Below are 20,913 nucleotides of genomic sequence, written 5' to 3'. Positions count from 1 at the left end.
TGGCAAAGGTGGTGAGCAGGGCAGGCGACACAAGTCAGGATCCCCATGCTGTGCAATGTGAGGGCTCACAAAGTTAGTGGGGTCAAAGAGCAGCCATCAGAGGAAGACCTTTCCAGCCTTCTGCTTCCACGGAGACTCTTCGCCATTACTATCATGCCATACGTTCTTGTGCAAACAAGGGAAGACAGCCACTGGTCTCAGAGCTGGTAAAGCAGACTCCGAGCTGGGGGGTAAGGGGGGCATCTGGATGGCCCTAAAATCATCCTTGCCGATAGCATAGCACCAGGAACAGCCTCGAAAGAACCATGGAGACAGTCTGCCATCAAAGTGTCAGGGCCTACCAGAGCTCTGACAGTCCTGGGCCTCCAAATCCCTCTCCTCAGACCCAAAGTTCTCTCTCTGCTGGTGAAGCTCTGGGTGTGCCAGGGGACAGAGGCCTCACTGGCCCGCCACCTGGTCACCACCATTCCCTCACTCTGGTTAAGAGCAAGAACAAATCTATTTCAGTGGCTACGCTGTGTTTTCTTTCCCAACCCCTGTGCAGGGAAGGGAGGCCCGAATGGACAACCTCAAAGCCAAGGACACAGCCACAATGGTCAGGAGTGCCTTGTATTCCTGTGCCTGAAAGGCAGCTTCAATATATTTAAATATTTTTTCACGCCTCTCCCCTCATCCCACACCCCAAATCCAAGCTGCTAACTGCTTAGATCCCCATGTTGAAACCAGGAAAGCAGAACTTAGTGCCAAAGTTCTGGGCAGACTCTATTTATTACCACATCATTAAAATACTTATCCAGGATCAAAAGCAGGGGAGTCCCGGTGAAGCCCCAGGGACTGTGAGAAGGCCGGAGAAAAATCACTAAAATACACATTTTTTAAGCAATGGAATGGATGAACAGGAATGGCGCCACGGGTAGAGAATTTAGCTGCCTTAGAGAGAACTGGAATGAAGTTCATTTGCTATAGGTGTGCTTCAGCCATACAGCTGTGTATGTTTTCATCTCTGTGTGTGTGGGACCCCTACCTCTTGACCCTGGGGGTTCCCTACGGGCAGGAAAGTGCTGTCAGCTTCTGGGGGGGTCCCCAGTGACCTGCTCAGACTACTTGCCCACAGAGGGCGTGCATGGAAGCAGAAATTTCAATCACTCAGGTTGTAACTCTGACTCAAATACTTTTCACTTAAAAATATTTATTAAAATAAAGATTAAACCTGGAAAAAAAAAAAAAGAATTCCCAGAATGCAGCCCTTTGCACAGTACTTCAAGAATCAGAAAAGGAAAGGAAAGGAAAGAAAAGAAAAGGAGAGGGAAGAGAAGGGAAGAGAAAGGACCAGAAAATCCTCTCTGCTCTTCCCAAAGAGTGGGGAGGGGGAGAAAATTGCCTGCCGTCACCACAGCCAGCAGCCTGCACTAGAGAGCTGTGGAAGGTTCTCTGGTCTCAGGACTTCCCGGTCCAGAGAAGTTCCCACCAAAGCAGAGGCCCAAGAGTCGCAGCCCCCAAGCCAGAGAACAGATTTTTCCGAGGGTGTGTAAACTTCAGGAATTTGACTGGAGAATTGGAATTTGGGAACAGTATTCTGAAAGCCTGCGAAGGCTGAAGAGGCAGAGGCCATGCCCACGAGCCTCTAACTGCCCTTGGGCGCCACGATCTGCTGGACGTAGTTGACAACGTTGCTGTGGAGTTGGGGGGCGGTGGCCTTGAAGGTCTCCTTGGCAAGGGTCTGGGCCACCTCGCTGCCACCCATCATCGCGTGGTACAGCGGAAGAGTGTACTTCTGTTTTCCCTGCAAGAAACACACGCACACGCGTGGCCTAAGCAGGCTGCTCCGTGCGTGCGTCTGCACGGCCCCCGGCCCCGCTCTAGCGGCACGCCTCATCAGGTGCCAAAAGGGATGTGGGTATCAGTGTTGGAATGAGGAGTGTCCTGGCAGGCGTGCCCTTATTCTGGCATCTTCTTGGGGGCCAAAGATCCACGTGGGTAGATCTTAAGTCTTCACAGTCCATGACAGCACAGGGGCGTCTACACTCAACAGAGCAAATGAGGAGGGCAGGCACAATGGGGCTCCGAACCTAGGAGGCTGTAAGTGCTTAGCCGCCAAGCTAAGAGCCGGTAGCAAAGGCTGCAGCACGTAAAACTGAGGGCCACGTGAGGCCCAGCTGCAGTCAAGTGCAAGAAAACCCACAAGTCAAATCCACATCAACGTGAGATTGCCACATCACAAAGTTCCTCAACTCCAGAGGCTCGGAGAAGCCCTCCGAGGGCTCAGAACACCTGCAGACAGGTACAGAGCTCCCGTCGCAAACAGATGTAGGCATCAGGGCGCCACTTCCTACCGAGCCCCACCTTGCCCGGCAGGGCAGGCTCCTGCTGCCGCCTGAGCCCTCCCAGGTCACGAGCTTCCCCCCAGGAAGCAGGAACCTATGATCTCACCCTTTGCTGTCTCTCTGGTCCTTGGGCCCCTCCCCTCAAGACCGGCCCTCCAGTCCCACTTTACCTTTGTTCCCAGGTGGGGGGTAGCTCTGACTGGCTTTTACCGGGGGATCTGGAAAAGGCTCCCCAACCCTGGAGGCTTCTTCCCCAGGCAACACCTCCACCAGCCACACTCAGGAAGGAGACTGTTGATCAGGGTCCTCCCGAGGTCCTTTCCCTCCCGCCCTCCCTCCCTCCTCTGCTCCAGAGAAGGGCAGAGAATGAGGCTCTACCTGCAGGACTACTGCCAATAAGGCTGAGCGGCCCACCGCGTGCCTTGAGGGGGACAAGGAGGTGGGGCTCACCCACCTGGCTCTGCAGGAATTCCTTCACTTTCCAGAAATCCTCCTGGTGGTCATTCTTAATGACGATCTGGCCCCATCGGAGCCGGAGCTCCGCATTCCGGGAGTTGGAGATCTTTGGGTAAGTCTCTCCCAGTTTCTTCACATTCCCTGAAAAGAGGAAATGGGTTTTTAACGGCTGTTTCATCAGAGCCACGAGCCAGAGGCCAAACTCCAGTCTCAGCAGTCTGTCCATAGGCACGCCGGGGACTCCGGGAATGACGTCAAGGAGGTTCCCACCCACCCATTTTATGCTCGTTCTGGTCATCTTCTGCTCTGAAAGGGTAATGTCCTATTTCCGAATTTACCTTAATTTCTAAGGCTCTTCCATCAAATTACACACTTTCTGCCGTCCTCCGTTTGCCCTCCAGGAATAAAGCACAGGTATCCTCCTCAAATACCCTGTGTCCCATTTTTCCTCCCACCACCACCACCAGCTAAAAGTTAGTTCGGTGTTCACTTTTTCTCTTTACAACACCCCTGGATGACTGTTATTTCTGGCTGAGCAGCAATTTAGCATTAGTGGTTGACAGCTTCCAAATCCCAGCCCCAGCGTTTATGGGCCATGTGACCTAATTGTGCTCAAGTTCATTCTCCATCACCTGGGGGTTACAATCACAGCAGCTAGGCACAGAGTAGTTAGGAGGGCTCAATGACCTCAGACGTAGAGTTTAAAAGAATTACCTGCTGACCCAGAGGGCTCAGCGAATGCTAGGCTTTATTATTCTGTTCCCCAGGGCATTTGCATGTATGACTTACATCATCTGTTGACGTGTTTCTTGTGAAGTGCTTGCATCCACCTGCTAACACCTGGCAATGGCCTAGGGGCAGGCATTGCAAGGGCTTCCCTCCCAGTCTCCCTCTAGCTCCTGATATAAAGCTCTGTACACAAGGAACCTGGATTTACCCGCTTTCTTACCGGGAGGGAGAGGGGATTTCTGGAGGATCTTATCTAGGAAGTAAACCAGCTGGTAGGTCTTCCAGGTAGAAATGGCCACAGCTTCAATGGCCTTCATGTCCAGCTCCCTGGTCACCCACAGCTGGGCCAGCTCTTCAGCAGGCTTCATAAGCGAGTCCCCAGGGGAGAGGTCAGGGAGGTAGGGGGGCCAGCCAGGGGTGTTCAACCACCGATCAAACTCAAAACCTGTTTGGTAGAAGGAGAGAAGGTACTGTCGGAATGCTCTGGTAGCATCGAGGTCAATTTGCTCCAGCAACACCGAGACCTCAAGCTCCTGTCTGCCTCCATCCATCCCTAACGCTTAATATCACTACCCCACGCAACCAGCTGCTTCAGTCAGGTCCACTTATATTGAGACCTAGACTGTTACAGTCAGACTAGACTGCCCCCCTTTCTACTGTGACAGTGGTTTTTGCTCCAAATAAACACTGTGCTGTCAGAACCAGGTGGATGAATGCTTTCCTAGTGTCAATCACGTTCACGTTCTCCTTCAGATGACCTGAACGGCTTGGTGCAGAACATCCTGGGCTCTAAGACCAGGCTGCCCGGGCTCCTATCTCCGCTCTGCTCTGCCATTAACTAGCTGGAAGGCCATGGGCATGTAACTTCACCTCTCTGTGCCTTTTATCTGTAAAACAATAAAAGGCAGGGTAGGAGGCCCTTGGTTGGCAGTGGTGAGAATTAAATAAGCAAATACACATTACGAGTTTAGCATCCTGCCTGGTGCATAGTAAGCACTCAGTAATTATTAACTTTCGTTAGCCACAGAGTCTCATGACCTTGAAGTGTGGGCCTCCAAGCAGAGAGTAGGTGCTCCAGGCCTGACCAGTCCCGGCTGTCAGCAGGGAGTTGACTTTGCCAGCCCGATGACGGACAGACTCAGGGTCAGTACAGCATGAAGTGGGTTGCCTCATCTGTGACAGGCCACCGTCTACTCTCTCTTAGGAAGCAGTGCCTCCCCAGCTGAAATCAGGGCTGCCGCTGGGATTTTCCTTCACTCGGAAGGCTGAACGAGGTGACTCCACACTCACAAGGCGGGGCTGCTGCCGGGACCAATGCCCTAGGTCACAGCCTGGGCTGTGGCAGCTCTCTGGGGCAGAGTTGGGGGTTTGGTTGAGTGTGTGCAGATGTGAGGAAAATGAGGACAGAGAAGAGAGACTGAAGAGACAAAGTGGAGAAAATGAGGCCAGGAGGAGCAGAGAGAGTCATTCTCGTGGGACAAGGCTGTTTGCCACTTGCTACGTGACTCCAGTTCAACGTTTTCCTGCCCCAGCTTAGTCTTCCCAGATGTGCATTAGCCATAATTCTCTACTGTCTTCTAGAAGCCTGTAGGCCGGCTCCTCTGCTCACCTGGAATGGAATCCACTCTCTTCTTCTTCAGCTCAGGGAAGTATTCCAAGTAGAATTCTAGAAAGTCATCAGCTAAGATACTTTGGAATTTGAATTCATTAACATAGGCCTGCAGGGAGGGAGGTACTTTTCAGTCCTTCTGGATCCCCTGGGGAGCAGAGTCCCTCTGTTCCTTGGATTCTCCTCCAACCCCTTGTCCCTTCAGCCCCTGCCTCTACCCCCCCCCCTCCTCTGGCCCAGCTGGTTTCTCTGCACGTTCTCCTTTCACCCCTCCTCTCTGAGTTGACTATACCTTGAGAAAATTGTCAAACTCATCCTGATCACCCACCAAGTGGGCCAGGTATGAGACAAAGCAGAAGCCTTTCTCATAGGGGGTCTCGTTGTAGGTATCATCTGGGTCCACACCTAGCAGAGAAAGCAGACACTTGTAACCTGTCGCCTTCATTGTTCTTCTCCGGCTCCAGATTCAGAGAGTAGTTATGGAAGAGATCAGAATTCAGCTTCCCCAGGTTCAGCAAGGCCAGGAATGTTTCCAGATCCATCTCAGCCTCTCTCAAACCACTTCAAAGTTGATCTTAAAGGGTCACGGATTATGGACACAATAAGAGGACAAAGAAGCAACCTTGCAGGGGAACTGACAAATTTCCTTTTTCCTGGGATTGCTTTGCTCCACTGGGTTCCATTGAGTCTCAGGACTGAGCACAGGGCTCAGTGCCTTTTCTATTGGTCACCACCTACATGCACAACCTCCCCTCCCAGAACAACTGGTTGTTTCCATGAATGTTCTAGACCAAAATAAACTAATTACCAGTCTACAAGAAGTTCATTTTCATGGTCATTGGCATCAAGGAACGTGAGCTTAAACTGCACGAAAAAGTTTTAGATTAGTCACACAGGGGACTAAGGAAAAACGTTAGAAAAGAACACATGACCTTGGACAAGTCATTTGACTTGTTGGGTGCTCACTCATATCCTCCATAAAATAAGGCTAACACTTAATCTACAAAACCACAGGTCTGACTTGATAGAAAAAGAAGGGTATGGGCCTGCACAAATGGACGGCAATGGTATAGTCATTAAAAACTGCACAAAACTGGAAAGAACTCCCATCTGGCTGGAATGGCTTGGGTTGAGTCTGTCTAGAGGCCAGGGAACAGCTACAAAGAGCTCTGGAGGGCTCTTCCTTCCCAAGGAGAGTATTCAAGGTGTGCACTGATCAATATGAGGTTCAAAATAATTTGGGGCTCCAAGCCCAATTTAGGGGAGGGGAGAGTCAGACAGAGGAGCCTCCTGGACCTGGTTCAATCTTCACTCGGAGCTTGTTGAGTGGGTTTTCCTCGCCAGTGATGTCCATGTGCTGTCGAAGCAGAGCCCGCCCGGTTGCAGCTTCTAAGCAGGTGTAAGCAGAGCCTAGGACAAAAAGAAACCCTAGGTCTCAACAAAGTGTAACATCACGTCCAAGTATACTTTCTGGACGGAAGACCGTTGCTGCCCCCTTGTGGCCACAGAACAATGACAGATAACTGAGGCTTAGTATCTTTACCCTCCTGGGGATCCCAGGGCAAGAAGGGTCAATGACAGAGAACCTGACTCAGCTCCTAGCTCCCTGTTGCTCTGGCCTAAGAAAGCACTTGGTTAAGCTCAGGCTGTCAGTCTCACCCGCACACAAGGATGAGGGAAATCTCACGCCTTTTCCTGTTACCTTTCCTTATCAATAGATTTTTATTTTTAGAGATATTAATTTGATTTTCTATAAAAACAGATTATAGAGGGGACGCTTGGATGGCTCAGTCAGTTAAGCGTCTGACTGCCTCAGGTCATGATCTCAAGGTTCGTGGGTTCGAGTCCCGCATCAGGCTCTCTGCCATCCGCATGGAGCCCACTTTCAATCCTCTGTCCCCCTCTCTTTCTGCCCATCCCCCGCTCACACTCAAAAATAAATAAAATTTTTTAAAAAGAACAGATTATAGGGGGGTCTGAGTGGCTCAGTCAGTTAAGTGTCCAACTCTTGATACTGACTCAGGTCGAGCCCTGTGTTGGGCTCTCCACTAAGCGTGGAACTTGCTTGGGATTCTCTCTCTTTCTCTCTCCCTCTCTGCCCCCCCCCCCCGCCGCCGCTCATTCTCTCTCTCTCTCCCTCTCTCTGAAATAAACTTAAAAAAAAAGATGTGAGCCACTAAAAAAAAATAAAAATAGAAAGATTATATATTCATTTGACCGTTCCTGTCAGACAAGACAAACAGTCACCCATAATTTTTCTAAGGGTCTCTACATCTCCTCTGGTTCTAAAAAGGACTGAGAGAATGGTTGAGGGGAAGGGGACCAGGTTTTGAACCAACCACCTCTGCCACTCACAAGGTGTTCTGACTCTGGGCAAGGTATTTAATGTCTCTAAGCCTCAATTTCTTCATCTGTGTGGCGGGATGATAATATTTGGTAGCAGGATTCTTAGCGGCTGATTAAGATATTTACACATAGGCTTTTGCTCTACATACTCTGGATGAAAGTGTAGATCTGCACAAACTTTCTGGGAGGCAATGGACAATGTGTGCTAAAAAGCCTTGAAAATGTTCAGATCCAGAAATTATGTCTCTAGGAATCTATCTTTGTTGAGACCATCTGAGACATGTGTGAACATTTCGATATAAAAATATTTGTCAAAATATTCTTTCATTAGGAAAACTGAAAATATTGGAGACTGATTGAATAAATTAAGAAATGGCCATACCACGCAGCTATAGAAAATTTAATGACTTGGGAAAATGTTTAACTTTATTAAGTTAAAAAAAAAAGGCAGTTTTAAGGTCTGATGGTTCACACACACGCATAGAAAAATGTTTGAAAGGATATATTACATTCTCTCTGAACAGTGAGATTATGGATAAATGCATTGTATGTGTTTTCCCATGTACATCAAAAGAGATTTTGATGACAGAAATAATAAAAATAATAAACATTATCTTTTTTTATAGTATCTGATCTATAGCAGGTTTTCAATAATGAGACAATGTTGAGAAAAGATTTTAAAAGCCCACCTGGGCTCAATTTGGGGTTCTGTCCTCAGCTGCTAAGTGGCTTGGGCACATTTCTTATACTTTTTGAGTCACAGTGGACTCATATATAAAATGAAAATAATATCTCTTTTATCAGGCTACGGTAAAATTGTTAAGTGATGTATTTGTTTTAAATTTTTTTAATGTTTATTTATTTTTGAGAGAGAGAGAGACAGAGAGTGAGCAGGGGAGGGACAGAGAGAGAGGGAGACACAGAATCTGAAACAGGCTCCAGGCTCCGAGCTGTCAGCACAGAGCCCAACATAGGGCTCAAACCCACAAACTGCGAGATCATGACCTGAGCCAAAGTCAGACGCTTAGCCAACTGAGCCCCCCAGGCGCCCCTTAAATGATGTATTATTTTTAATAACATGCCTAGGACAAAGCTGGTATGTAAGTGTTCAATAGAAGGTATCATTATAATTGTCTTATTCTCTATTTATTTTTAATATTTTAAAGTAATCTCTACACCAAATGTGGGGCTCAAACACACAACCCCAAGATCAACAGTTGCATGCTCTACCGATTGAGGCAGCCAGACGCCCCTGATTCATTCATAAAAGTAACTAGCTATCTGGGTGAACAGCCCTGGGCAACTCTACCCAGCGGCTGCCCGGCTGTTCGGAGAACAGAGCATCAAGTGTGTCCTCAGCTTTGATGAGGGGGTCCTTTCGCTGTTAGGTCCCCTATCAGTCAACACGCAATTTGTGAGATTCCCTTCCCCTAAGTCTGCTGACTTAACGACATGGAACGAAGTAGAGATCACGTGCTTAGAAGGAACGTTTGTCTAGAGTTGGCCCTCCATGGCCTCTCACCAGAACTTTCTGCACTACTGCTCCTCCCTTCACACCCGCTTGTGTCCCGAAACTTCAAAGGAGACCACATTGGCCTCACTGGCTAAGGAACTGGGGACAGGGCCCCTAGGAGAAGGAGGGGACCTGAGGGCTGGCTTACCAAAGAGGACAGTAGAGATTCTCCTCTGGGCATACATGGTGAAACCTTCATTGAGCCAGAATTCACCCCAGTTGGCATTGGTGACCAGGTTCCCAAACCAACTGTGGGAGATCTCATGGATGATGACATCAGCCAAGGAGCGGTCCCCTGCTAGCAGGCAGGGGGTGACAAAGGTCAGGCAAGGGTTCTCCATTCCTCCAAATGGAAAGGATGGGGGCATGAAGAGCAGGTCATACCTGCCGAGAAAACGGGAGGTCACAGACAGGCCTCGGCTCCCCAGGGCTGACCCTGCCTCGCCTCCCCAGCCCCGACCCTCAGTCCTGAGAGATGCAGCCACTGAACAGGCGGTGTTCAACACCGGGTGCCGTGCTGAGATGACGCCCAGGCTCCTCAGTCCCCCGGCCAGCTCGCTGGGACTTCCCTTTCCCCAGGTTTTGCTCTCGTGGAGGCGCCTCTCTGAGACTTGCTCTCCATTCTCCTTCGCACCAGGGGATGGGCATATGGTCAGCTCTATCAACAGTTAGCTCACTGGTGGCCCACTTGGGGTCACAAAGACCTAACAGAGCCTTTTATCTGAGGAGGCTGAAGTCTGGAGATGTCAAAGGGAAAAATGAGAGTATGTGGCTGCTTTTAGCAGCCAGGAAAGTAAGTCGACAAAGGTCCCCTGACAGTGTTTCCTGATCTCCACGCTTAGCGGCTGGAAGGCACATTTTGGTCCCTTCAATAACCCTTTCTGTCAGGGTCCCCTCCTCAGCAATAATGAACAAGGCCTGGCTTATCCCTTCCTCATTCTTTCCCTCCTTTCCTTTACTTCTGGATTGGGGAACTCTGCTCTAGGAACCAGAGGGAGAAGAGGCAGCACCAGCAGTAAGAGGGGGAAACCAGGGACTCAAGTTTAACAAAAGACATCAGAGTCAATGTGATACCGCACCTTCCCCAAACGTAGGGTCCAAAAAGTTTCTCTCCTGTTGCCAGAAAATCTTCTACCACCCCGTTGTACTCCTCCTTGGCAGCCTTGATCAGGCAGGGCTCAGCCCACACCCGGCTCCTAAAGACAGAAGCACAGAAAAAGAAGAATGGTGTTTGGAGACCTATTGTGGAGACCCGATCCCGAAAGCACCTGTAGAAAACTGGCAGTCTTCTACTGGAGCCAAAGGAATGTGACAATGTGGCCACAGAGACAGGAGATGCAAGGTCAAATCACCTGCATGGGTTCAAGGGACGGATAAATGAGATCGCGACAGAGCACTGTGGAGGCAGCAGCCTCCCGTGTGCAACAGGCTCAAACTCACACTGCTACAATTTTACGTGTCCAACACTGAATGTGACCTTGCAAAAGTCACTGACTTCTCTGAGCCTGTTTCCTCATCTGGAAAACGAGTGGTAAAAATGAAATAAAGACAGCATATAAAAACCCCTTATACAATGCCTCATGTACTAAATGTTGGTTTCCTTTCCCCCACTTTCCGGAGACCCAGAGCGGGGCTTGAACTCATGAACCAGGAGATTGTGACCTGAGCCCAAGTTGGACCCTTAACTGACCGAGCCACCCATGAGGCGCCCCCATGAGAGCATTTTACACCAGTAAGTGGTATTATCGGATTGAGTCTTGACGGATCGCTCTAGCTGCAGTACCCAGAAAATTCCTTAAATTACAACAGTGAGTATCCCTAAGTGACGTATGTAGGATAATGGGTCAAAACCAGAATCTTGGGTGACACCAGCACACGTGGGGTTGGGCAGAGAAGAGCCCACAAAGGAGACCAGAAGGGGCGAACCAGGAGATCCTGGAACCAGGACAGAATTGTGTCATGGAGGCCAGAGGAGGGTCAACAGAGGCAAAAGAAAAAGAGGGGAACATCAAGACAAGCACTGAAGAGCAGCTAATGTGCGGTACATGTTGAGGCCAGTGGCCTCTCTTACTACAGGAGTTTCTGCGGTGTGACCCGGAGAGGTGTTGGATTCCAATGGGTCCAGGCAGTAAATGGGGGCAAGGGAGTGTATACACTACTGTTCTAAGCAACTTGGCTAAGAAAGGAAGCAGAAACAGTGTGCCAGAAGGGAGTGTGGAGTCCATGAGTTTGTTTTTTGCTTTGTTTTTAAACTAGGGGAAACAGGAACATGGTTAGGGGTCGGAAGGAAAGAGCCAGTGGGGGGCGGGGAGGCTACCCATTTGAAGAGTGAGGGGTGAGCAATAAAGCAAGGCCCCATGGGATTTGGGGGAGGGACTGAGTCAATGATGGCTCAGATGAAGAGATTTGGCTTTAAACAGAAGGAGGGACCCCTCTTCAGAGTCCAGGGGGAAAAAGGGGACAAATGAAGGCAGATGAAGATGATTTTTTACATGGAAAACAGGAAGTGGACATAACCATATCTGACAAATTAAATATACTCAATAAAGGAGGAGACAAGATCATTGCTTGGAGTGAGGGTAGGGTGTCCGAATAGGAAAACTGAAGAGACAAGTCTTCCTTTAAATCCTTCCATCCTCCTTCCCTCCCCCTTCGCTTCCCCCTTCGTCCGTTCCTTCCTTCCTTCCTTCCTTCTTCCTTCCTTCCTTCCTTCCTTCCTTCCTTCCTTCCTTCCAGGAGAGTGAGCCAGAAAGGTAAATCAAAGGTCTGCTGAGCAATATTGAAAGCCTATCTATAGTTGAAGACTACATCTGTTATATTTTCCTTGAAAACCACATAAATGTCTATTTCAACTTAAAAAAAAATTTTAATGTTTACTTATTTTTGAAAGAGAGAGAGAGAGAGAGACAGAACATGAACGGGGGAAGGGCAGAGAGAGGGAGACAGAATCCGAAACAGACTCAGAGCCTGCTCAGAGCCTGACACGGGGCTTGAACCCACAAACCATGAGATCATGACCTGAGCCGAAGTCAGACGCTTAACCAACTGAGCCACCCAGGTGCCCCGTCTATTTCAACTTTTAATTCCAACTTTTCACCAAAAAACCAGAAATGGGTAGCAGAATCAGTATGCACAGCTGTGTACTTCTCTCAGACACCCAGGTACAGAAGAAAGAGAAAAGGGGACGGTCGGAGCCGGGGCTAGAAGTTACAGCAGCAGGACAGTGCGCAAGGCAGCCTGGGATGTTGGTAGGAGATCATCAACCCCACACCTGGGCCACGGAGAGAAGATGGGCCAGGTCACAAGAGGCTGGTGCCCGGGAGGAAATGTATAGCTTGCAGGAAGAAAGGCCTCTGGGAGCTTGAGAAGCAGATATAGTGGGAGTGAGGCCACCACAGAGCTGGAAGGTTAGGAGGGTGGGGTCAGAGAATGAATGAGGTGAAGGTATTTAAAATTTCTGCCACAGCACAGCTCATGATAATGCCCACGGCCAGGACTTACACCGTAGTGTGCCCTTGAGTGCGGGGGCCTGAATCAGGTGGAGAAGGCTCCCCGGAGAGAGGAGCTCGAGAAACCCTGAAGCCACCCTCAACCCTGGGTGTTGGACAGGTAATCCAGATGGAGAAAAAAGTCACCAAAAATGATGTGACAGGGCACGAGGTTGAGAAAAGACAGTGACATGAGAGTCAGAAATCTGCAAGGAATTGCTTTGCGATCAGCTTGGATATCACAACTGGCAAAGTCCTTAAACCCAGGCTGCTCCCGTGTGCTGCACCTAGAAGGTGAAGGTCAGGGTAGGTAGGGGACATCCAAGATACCTCCACCAGTCCGCTGATTTCTGTCAGAAGACACTGGAGTGTTCTCGGTCAAGCTGGAATTTCATCACCAGTGGTCTGGCGCAACAAGCACCGGATGTGCAATGGAAACGCATGTGACTTTGCACAAGCAATTCCACCTGAGGCCTCGGTTTGCGTATCGGGAAGATGGAGACAATCATATCTCCCTCAGTGAGGTTATAGAAGGATCAGAAGAGATCATACATAAAAGCGATGACTGGGATATGTCCACGGTCTCTTCTGACCAGGATCTCCCTCCTCTGCTAACGGGGACTGGTCACAAAGTTTGCCAGAAGAGCCTGCTATCCTGCATACCTACACAAGAGCCTCAGATGTGGGGCAGAGACCGACTACCTGACTGGCTACCCCACTGCCTGACAGGGGAAGGAATGAGTCATCGTGACCGGTTATACAGGTTCTATCCCCTGGATTGATGTACTCCATCGTCATTTTATTACAGAGGGCTCAAAAAAAAAAAAAAAAAAAAATCATTCTCCAGTGTGTTTGGAATACATTCCCTCATTTCTCATTAGCAGCTCATAGTCGTACTAACAGAACCCTAGTAAGAGAAAATTCTCTAAAATGACATTCCCTTCCGGGGCGCCTGAGAGGTTCAGTCAATTGACATCAACTGACTCTCGATTTTGGCTCAGGACGTGATCTTGCGGTTCGTGAGATGGAGCCTTGAGTCGGGCTCTGTGTTGACAGTGCAGAGTCTGCTTGGGATTCTCTCTCCCTCTCCCTCTGTCCCTCCCCTGCTTTCTCTCTCTCTCAAAATAAGTAAATAAATAAGCATTAAAAAAATAAACATATTAAAAATAATAAAAATAAAAATAAAATGACATCACTTTACTTAACTATTTCCCTGTCAATGCAAAGCTGACATTCCTTTGGTTACCTACTACCCTATCTGTCAGAAACACAGCCCTTCATGAAAAAAGAGCACTTAACCTTTCAAGACCGGTGTTGTTTTGAGTGTGTGTCCTTGAAGCAGAGGCCAATGGCATCCCATTTATCATTCTCTCTGAAACCCAGGAACTAAGATTCACGACTGAGCCCAGCTACAAAGTCTGAGGCTGTAACCAATCCCGGCAAGGACACCAGCACCTCCAAGAACTGAGCAAGGAGCCACGGCGACAGAGGCAGGAAACGCACCACAGCTTTACCGTCCAACCTTTAACATTTTACATCAGGATTACGCTGTGCTGGCAGATTGTATGAGGGCCGGGAAAAACCTATACTCCTGGGCAAGTTTCTTTTCGCAGGAAACCTTACAAAATCCTTATTTATCTCCATGAAACCCTTCTAACTTCGTGGAGGTCTCTCTGTCACCATGGGTTCAGGTTTATGCATCTGGAGCAGACAAAAAAAAGGAGCTTCCGCTTTCTTCTCCAGAGGGAAACAATGACATCAACGTTGTATATTTCCAGGAATTAACTGCTAGAGAAAACGGGGAGATTTGGTACAAAGATTACAAAGCAAAAACAATTGCTAGCAGGGAACTCAGAACTTAAAGACACTAATAAAGATCAATCTGACACTGCTGTCTCAGCGCCAACCGTACTCCACGAGGTGGCCCAGGACAGCAGCTACCGCTAGTAGGACTGATGAGCTCATTCTAGACAGCAGGATTATAGAACTGCAGGGAGGGAGGGAAGGAGGAAGGGACGGGACAAAAAGAGTACTTCCTCCCGCTGTATTCATACCACACACTTCTCGCTGCAGAGAGGCTGTGGATTCAGAGAGGATGTGAGACTGTCCCAAAGACCATCACACTGGGGCCACTGGTCAGAGGCCTCCTCGGCTCGAGGTCAGTCCAACCTTGCCTGTGGGGGTCTTTGTCTCCTACCTGGGTCCAACTTCCGCCGAAACCAGATCTCCGATGGCCAAAGCTATCAGATAGGAGGGGATGGGCTGACACATCTGGAAGAAGAACTTATTTGGACCTCTCTTCTCCCAGGTGTTAGCACTCATCACAGCTGTGAAGCCATCTGGGACCTGACAACAGAGAAAGCTTAGGAGATTTTACCTGGACAGAGTCTCCTTTTGATTAGCTTAAAGGACAGCACGGCCGGCAACCTGCATGGTGACAGCAATGACCTGGAGCCCATCTTGGGGAACACAAAGCTTTCAAGACACTAAACTTGTGCTAAGCTGATGAGATTTAGCACAAATAAAACTTCTGTACATGAAGGAATTCTGCAGAGGGGCCACTGGACAGACGTAACAATTTACCAGCTGAAATGTGGCCAGACAGATCTGGAATTATATTTTCAACCCCAAGGGCAAGTACACTTAACCTTAGCCCTCTTACCTCAATAAGAGCTGAATATCTGCATTTCACTGCAGGAGTGTCGAAGCAAGGGAAGAAGGCCCTGTTTAGGACAGCCTGGCCCTGGGTATAGACAAAAGGCTTCTTCTTTCCTGCTGTCTGCTCAGGAGCCAGCCAGCAAACCTAAGAGAATAAAAGAACATTTCAAAACTGACACCCCCTACATGAGCTCAGTCCAGCCAGGGAAAAGGAGTTGGCTGGCATGGGAGACTTTTAGGGAATCCTTACAATCCTTATGCCAGCAATTTGGCCCTAACTGTGAAGTTCTCTTCTACTGTGAATTTAATCTACCTTGGAATCCATGCCAAGGTATGACATCCGCTTCACATGGAAGAAACACCACAAAGGGTCTATTCCTCACTGTATCCCATCAGGCATCTCAAGAATTCTAGAAATGGCCTCGGGCACCTGGGTGGCTCAGATGGTTAAGAATTCCAGACATAACCTCTGACCCTGGCATACTGTCTTCCTCCTCTGAGTCCTTCACACTGTAGTTGTTTCTCATCAAAAAGACAAAACGGGCACCTGGTGGCTCAATCGGTTAAGCGTCCGACTTCGGCTCAGATCATGGTCTCACGGTTTGTAGGTTTGAGCCCCACATCGGGCTCTATGCTGACAGCTTGGAGCCTGGAGCCTGCTTTGGATTCTGTCTGTCTGTCTCTCTCTCTGCCCCTCCCCTGCCCCTCCCCTGCTCATGCTCTTTCTCTCTCTCTCTCTCTCTCTCTCTCTCAATTAAATAAACATTACAAAAAAATAAGGAAGCAGCTGTATTTGAACTTGTGATAGAACACACAAAAAAGGAGAAGTGAAGTGGGAGGAGTCTGTGATTAACATGTGTTCTCCAGGGGTGCCTGGGTGGTTCAGTCCATTAAGCGGCCGACTCTTGGTTTCGGCTCAGGTCATGATCTCATGGTCTGTGAGTTCGAGCCCTGTGTTGGGTTCTGTGCCGACAGCACCAAGCCTACATGAGATTCTCTGTCTCCTTCTCTCTGACCCTCCCCCACTCACATTTTCTCTCTCGAAATAAACAAAAAATTTTTCTAAAAAAAAAATTCCTGAAACTAAATTCTCTATTCCTGAAACTAAAACTTACCCTTTCAGAATAAATGTATTTTACATTATAGGCATTGGCTATATATAATTCTTTAAAGAAATTTTTTTTAAGATGTTTAAGTAATCTCTACACCCAATGTGGGGCTCAAACTTACAACCCCAAGATCAAGAGTCGCACATTCCACTGACTGAGCCAGTGAGGCACCCTGGCTATATACAATTCTTAATTTGTTTTCTGTTAGCCTTTAACCAAGGGCAAATCTGAATGGTTATTACAAACCCAATTTTTGCCTATAGCAAAAAGTTTACTTACCACATAGATCTAACTGTAGGGCTGGGGGGTGGGGGAGGATATGTCAGCACTAAGTGCCATTTAGAATTTAGAAAAGGATTAGGTAAATCCAGGAAGCAAAACTTTCTGGTTTAAAGGTGAGTCGGACTGAGATGGTTGGAAAGGAGAGGAGAAGACATTCTCAAGCAGGTGGATAGAACATGAAGAAAGGCATGGATGGACGGTCTCTGGGAGCTGGTGGTAGGTTTCAGATACAGGGGTGGGCGGCATGCCTCGGCAGGTGCACTTTGAAAGGCTTTGAACACAGGTATTTGAGACCTACTTTTAAGAGGCATAAGGACGCCACATGGAGATGCTGACTTTTTCTTTGAGATTTGTGTGTTATGTGTGTGAAGATTTTAATGAGTCTCTTTCCAAAGAGTATAGTACAGATGGAAAGAAGGAGAAAGAAATACCACATGGTATTTCTGTGGACTGGAGAAAGTGGCACTACCTTAGCCAGGTGAGTGAGATCACCCCAGACAGTCAGAGATCATGTTGATATTATGGATTCTCATTATCATGTGATGAAAACAGCACTTCACTTTTGTGACATTCCACTAAATGTTGCTCTGAACCTAAAACTGCCGTAAAAAAATAAACTCTTACTTTTTTTAATTTTTAATAACCACAGTCTGATCATGGGAAAAACAGACAAATTCCAATAGAGAAGCATCCTACAACATATCTGCCCAATACTCCTCAAAACAGTCAAGGTCATCAAAAACAAGGAAAGTCTGTTGAACTGTCATAGCCAAGGGGAGCCCAAGGATACATGAAAGCTAATATACTGTGGTATTCTGGATGGGATCCTGGGACAGAAAAAGATATTAAGTAAAAACTAAGAAAATCTGAAAAAGACTCCGAACTTTAGTTATCAGTATCGGTTCGTTAATTGTAACAAAGGCATCATATTTGCAAAATGCTAAGAGGGGAAACTGTGTGTGGAGGGCTATATGGAAACTCTACTAGGGGCTCACTGGCCTTGCTAAACTTTTTTAATCCTATTAATGAAAGAAATTTAATGAGATGACAGGAAGAGCTAACATACGGTGTTCGCCAGGCACTGTATTAGGCACTTGTATAAAGACAATGCATTTAACTTCTGTCAAACTCATAGACTAGTCCCTGGCACATCTTTTTTTTTTTTTTTTTTTTTTTTTATAATTTTTTTTTTTTAACGCTTTATTTATTTTTGAGACAGAGAGAGACAGAGCATGAATGGGGGAGGGTCAGAGAGAGGGAGGCACAGAATCTGAAACAGGCTCCAGGCTCTGAGCTGTCAGCACAGAGCCCAACGCGGGGCTCGAACTCACGGACCGTGAAATCATGACCTGAGCTGAAGTCGGCGGCTTAACTGACCGAGCCACCCAGGCGCCCCCTGGCACATCTTAATAAGTACTGGTCATCCCCTCCGTCACTTCTTATTCATCATCTTTGGTTGAGGTTTTTTGTTGTTTGTTTAGAACAACACAGAAAACAGAATGAAGAAGCCTGCAGTACAAGTATTCTTGTACTTGTCTCAAGAGTCTAAAGTCAGGGAGAGGCTGCTACCTACAGTGATTAAGGTGAGTTGAGAGTCCTCACTTGGGATGGTGGCAATGAGACGGAATACATACAAGTGCCTTTAATGCAGACCTTCACGGGGCAAAGGGCAGTTCTTTGTAAAGTGTGGGTCTCTGTTGTTCTGTCTCTATGAAAGCTATTTCGTTTTGATTTTTTTTAAGTTCACTTATTTATTTTGGGGGGGAGGGGGAGAGAGGGCAAGTGCAAGCACCCAGATTGGGGAGGGACAGAGAGAGGGAGAGAATCCCAAGCAGGCTCTGCTCTCTCCTCACGGAGCAGGAAGCAGGGCTCCATTTCACCAACCCATGAGAACATGACCTGAGCAGAAATCAAGAGTCGGCTGCTCAACCGAGTCACCCGGGAACCCCTCCTTTTGTTCAATCCGAGGTGCCCCTTTCAGTAGGCAATTTCAGAGAGGGCTTAATTTTTCCAGTTATCCTGTTGAATTCCAAGTTCCTGCCCCAAACCAGAAACTAGAATATAACAACCAAACACAGCAACCAAACACATTTACAGATATTCCGTTACCCTTGGAGGGTTTTCCCTTTGCCTTGGAAGTCAATTTGCATTGCTTTGGACTTTTCCTTTTTTAAGCAAGTTCTACCCCAGGTTCATTTACTCCCTGAATAGCGGAAGCTGGAAACAGAACTGCCCTTTGAGCTGCCTCTAAGAGTGAAAGGGAACTGCTAGCTAGATAAGTAAACTGTAGCCTACCCTGAAACTTGCAAGCCACCCCACCCGACGAATGACTAGCAACCACAGCCTCAGAACTCCCTGTGAAGGAGCTTCTGACTTTCACAAATGTAAGCCACAGAACCATCCATCCTTTCATACCAATATTTGTCCTCCCATCAAGAGCGAGAGGGCCTACTACACCCTCATTCCATTTCTCGCTCGTACTCAAATTCTTCCGTTCATCAAATCTAGAACTTGGCAAAAGAAAACTTAAATAACTACGGGGGTTCAGGATTAGTTCAGCCTGGGGCACTACAAGAACGCGTAGGGCAAAGGGCTGAGTCAGCATCCAGGGCTCATGGGCCGGCATCGTCCAGGGCTGCCATAAAGGAAAAACTAGGTAGCTCGTTATCAGGGACCTAGGTCCCAAGGCCCCGTGAAACATTAAATTCGGTTTATAAATAGCTCGTTATCCAGAAAGCCGCATCGGCTAAGGTTTCCTCTGCAGGCAGAAATGGCAGCCCGCCAGCGTGATGAGGGGTTAACAACGCAGACAGGCCACCAGAGTCGCCAGGGAGGGGAGGCAGGAAGGGTGGAAAGGACGAAGGGTGCACAGCACGGAAGCTGGCCTGAAGCCAGAAGAGGGAAAGCGGGCAGCCTGGGAAGAAGGCGGGGAGCTCAGGGCGGGAGGCGTGCCCAGGGGTGCCCCGAGGCCCCTCTCCGCCAGGGCAGAAGCATCTTCTTTCTCCTGGGGGTGGGGTGGAGTGAGTGCTGGCCGGCGGCCAGCTCGGAGGGCTGGAAGGGCGGGCAGGAAGTGGCTGGGTGAGGGGGCGAACTCACCCCGGGTCCCTCCCCGACGCGGTAGGTGAGGAGAACCTGGAAGCGCTCGCCGGCCGGGAAGGGCTGCGGAAGGGCCACGCACAGGGCCTGGCCGTAGTGCGAGAACGGCTGCGTGCGGAAGTGCACGGGCTCCGCGGGCTGCTCCTTCGAGTCGGGCCGCTGCCGCCGCAGCGACGCCGCCGTCACCTCGAGGCACGGGTGCGAGTCGAGCCGCAGCTCGGTGGCGCCCTCGGGCACCAGGCAGCGCAGCTCCAGGACCGCGGTGCCGCTCAAATTCCTGCTGCCCGGGCCCGGCCCCGGAGGCCCGAACTCGGCCCGCAGGTCCAGGTGCAAGTGCAGTATCTCGAAAGCCCGGAAATTGGAGGCCGAGGCCACGTCCACGGCCTGCGCCGAGTGCAGCGGTCGCGGGGCCGCGCTACAGCCGCTCGGAGGCCCGTCGCTCGCCATGGCCTCACCGTGCCTTTGAGCAAACGCGGGGAAATCCGCCGGCTCGGTCTGCTGCGGCGGGAAGCCCCGCCTCGAGCGCCCTGCCCCGCTGCGGGCCACGCCCCTCGGGCCACGCCCCCAGGGAGACCAGGGCTGGGTCACGCCCCTCTCCGAAAACCTGAGACCTGACCACACCACCTCTCCCCTGTTCACCAAGGCTCCACTCTTCCAGCTTTATACGAGGTACCTCTGGACTTTGGAGAAAAGGTACAGTGGGATAATTTGGTCCACATTTGCCCAAATTCATCGTACCGCGATGTTACAGTAGTCCGAGTGGCGACACCTTTCTCTGCTGACGTTTCACTCTCCTAATCTCCCAGGAAGGTAGCAGGATGTAGATTGAGCCCTGGATCCAAGATCTCAAGCTCTGAGCTCGACCAATTATTAGGATTGTGTGTCACCTTGGGCAAATCACTGCCAACAAAGGTGAATCTCTGTAAGCCCCTTTCTGCACCTGTAAGATAGGAGTAATATCTATCTCACAAGTTAATCGTGAGAACTCAGTGGGGTAATTTGCCTAAACACACTTGGTAAACACAGAATTCCACACCAGATCAAGGTTCATCCCAGGAGATCCCAAGCACATCTATCTTTCCATCCTTCCGCCAAGGAATAGTGAATCAGCAACGTACAATTTAATGGCTTGGCTGTGCATAGTGTGTAGTTTTATTTCCCTGATTGTGTTGAGCCAGGGTTACTTCTACTTTATACTTTGTTTCTCTTCTGTATGAATGGGGTTGCAATAGCCCTTCTGTAAATAGCCCATCAGTGATGATATTTTCACAGATCAGGTAGGAAATGAGATTTTTAAAGACAA

General features: G+C 49.0%; 1 protein-coding gene across 1 annotated transcript; it reads right to left on the bottom strand.

Annotated features, from left to right (window-relative positions):
• Positions 1–1,195: 1,195 nt before the first annotated feature.
• On the bottom strand, positions 1,196–20,115 carry LOC102952170 (arginyl aminopeptidase). Its single transcript, XM_042975748.1, has 11 exons — positions 19,611–20,115; positions 15,128–15,268; positions 14,663–14,811; positions 10,057–10,173; positions 9,126–9,361; positions 6,415–6,528; positions 5,411–5,523; positions 5,119–5,227; positions 3,730–3,954; positions 2,779–2,921; positions 1,196–1,783 (listed from the first exon to the last, which is right to left on the bottom strand). The coding sequence occupies exons 1-11, from the start codon at positions 20,055–20,057 to the stop codon at positions 1,625–1,627; spliced, it is 1,953 nt and encodes a 650-aa protein (XP_042831682.1). The 5' UTR covers positions 20,058–20,115; the 3' UTR covers positions 1,196–1,624.
• Positions 20,116–20,913: the final 798 nt, after the last annotated feature.

The sequence above is a fragment of the Panthera tigris genome, chromosome F3 (genome assembly GCF_018350195.1).
Source record: "Panthera tigris isolate Pti1 chromosome F3, P.tigris_Pti1_mat1.1, whole genome shotgun sequence".
Lineage (NCBI taxonomy): Eukaryota > Metazoa > Chordata > Mammalia > Carnivora > Felidae > Panthera > Panthera tigris.
This window is presented reverse-complemented; position numbering and strand designations above follow the sequence as displayed.

Excerpts from the sequence above, each read along its gene's own strand:
- LOC102952170 (XM_042975748.1), bottom strand. The coding sequence starts at position 20,057 with ATGGCGAGCGACGGGCCTCCGAGCGGCTGTAGCGCGGCCCCGCGACCG. Across the intron at positions 9,362-10,056 it reads GGACCCTACGTTTGGGGAAG|GTATGACCTGCTCTTCATGC; the intron begins GTGCGGTATCAC and ends TTTTCTCGGCAG. Across the intron at positions 5,524-6,414 it reads CCGAGTGAAGATTGAACCAG|GTGTGGACCCAGATGATACC; the intron begins GTCCAGGAGGCT and ends TTTCTCTGCTAG.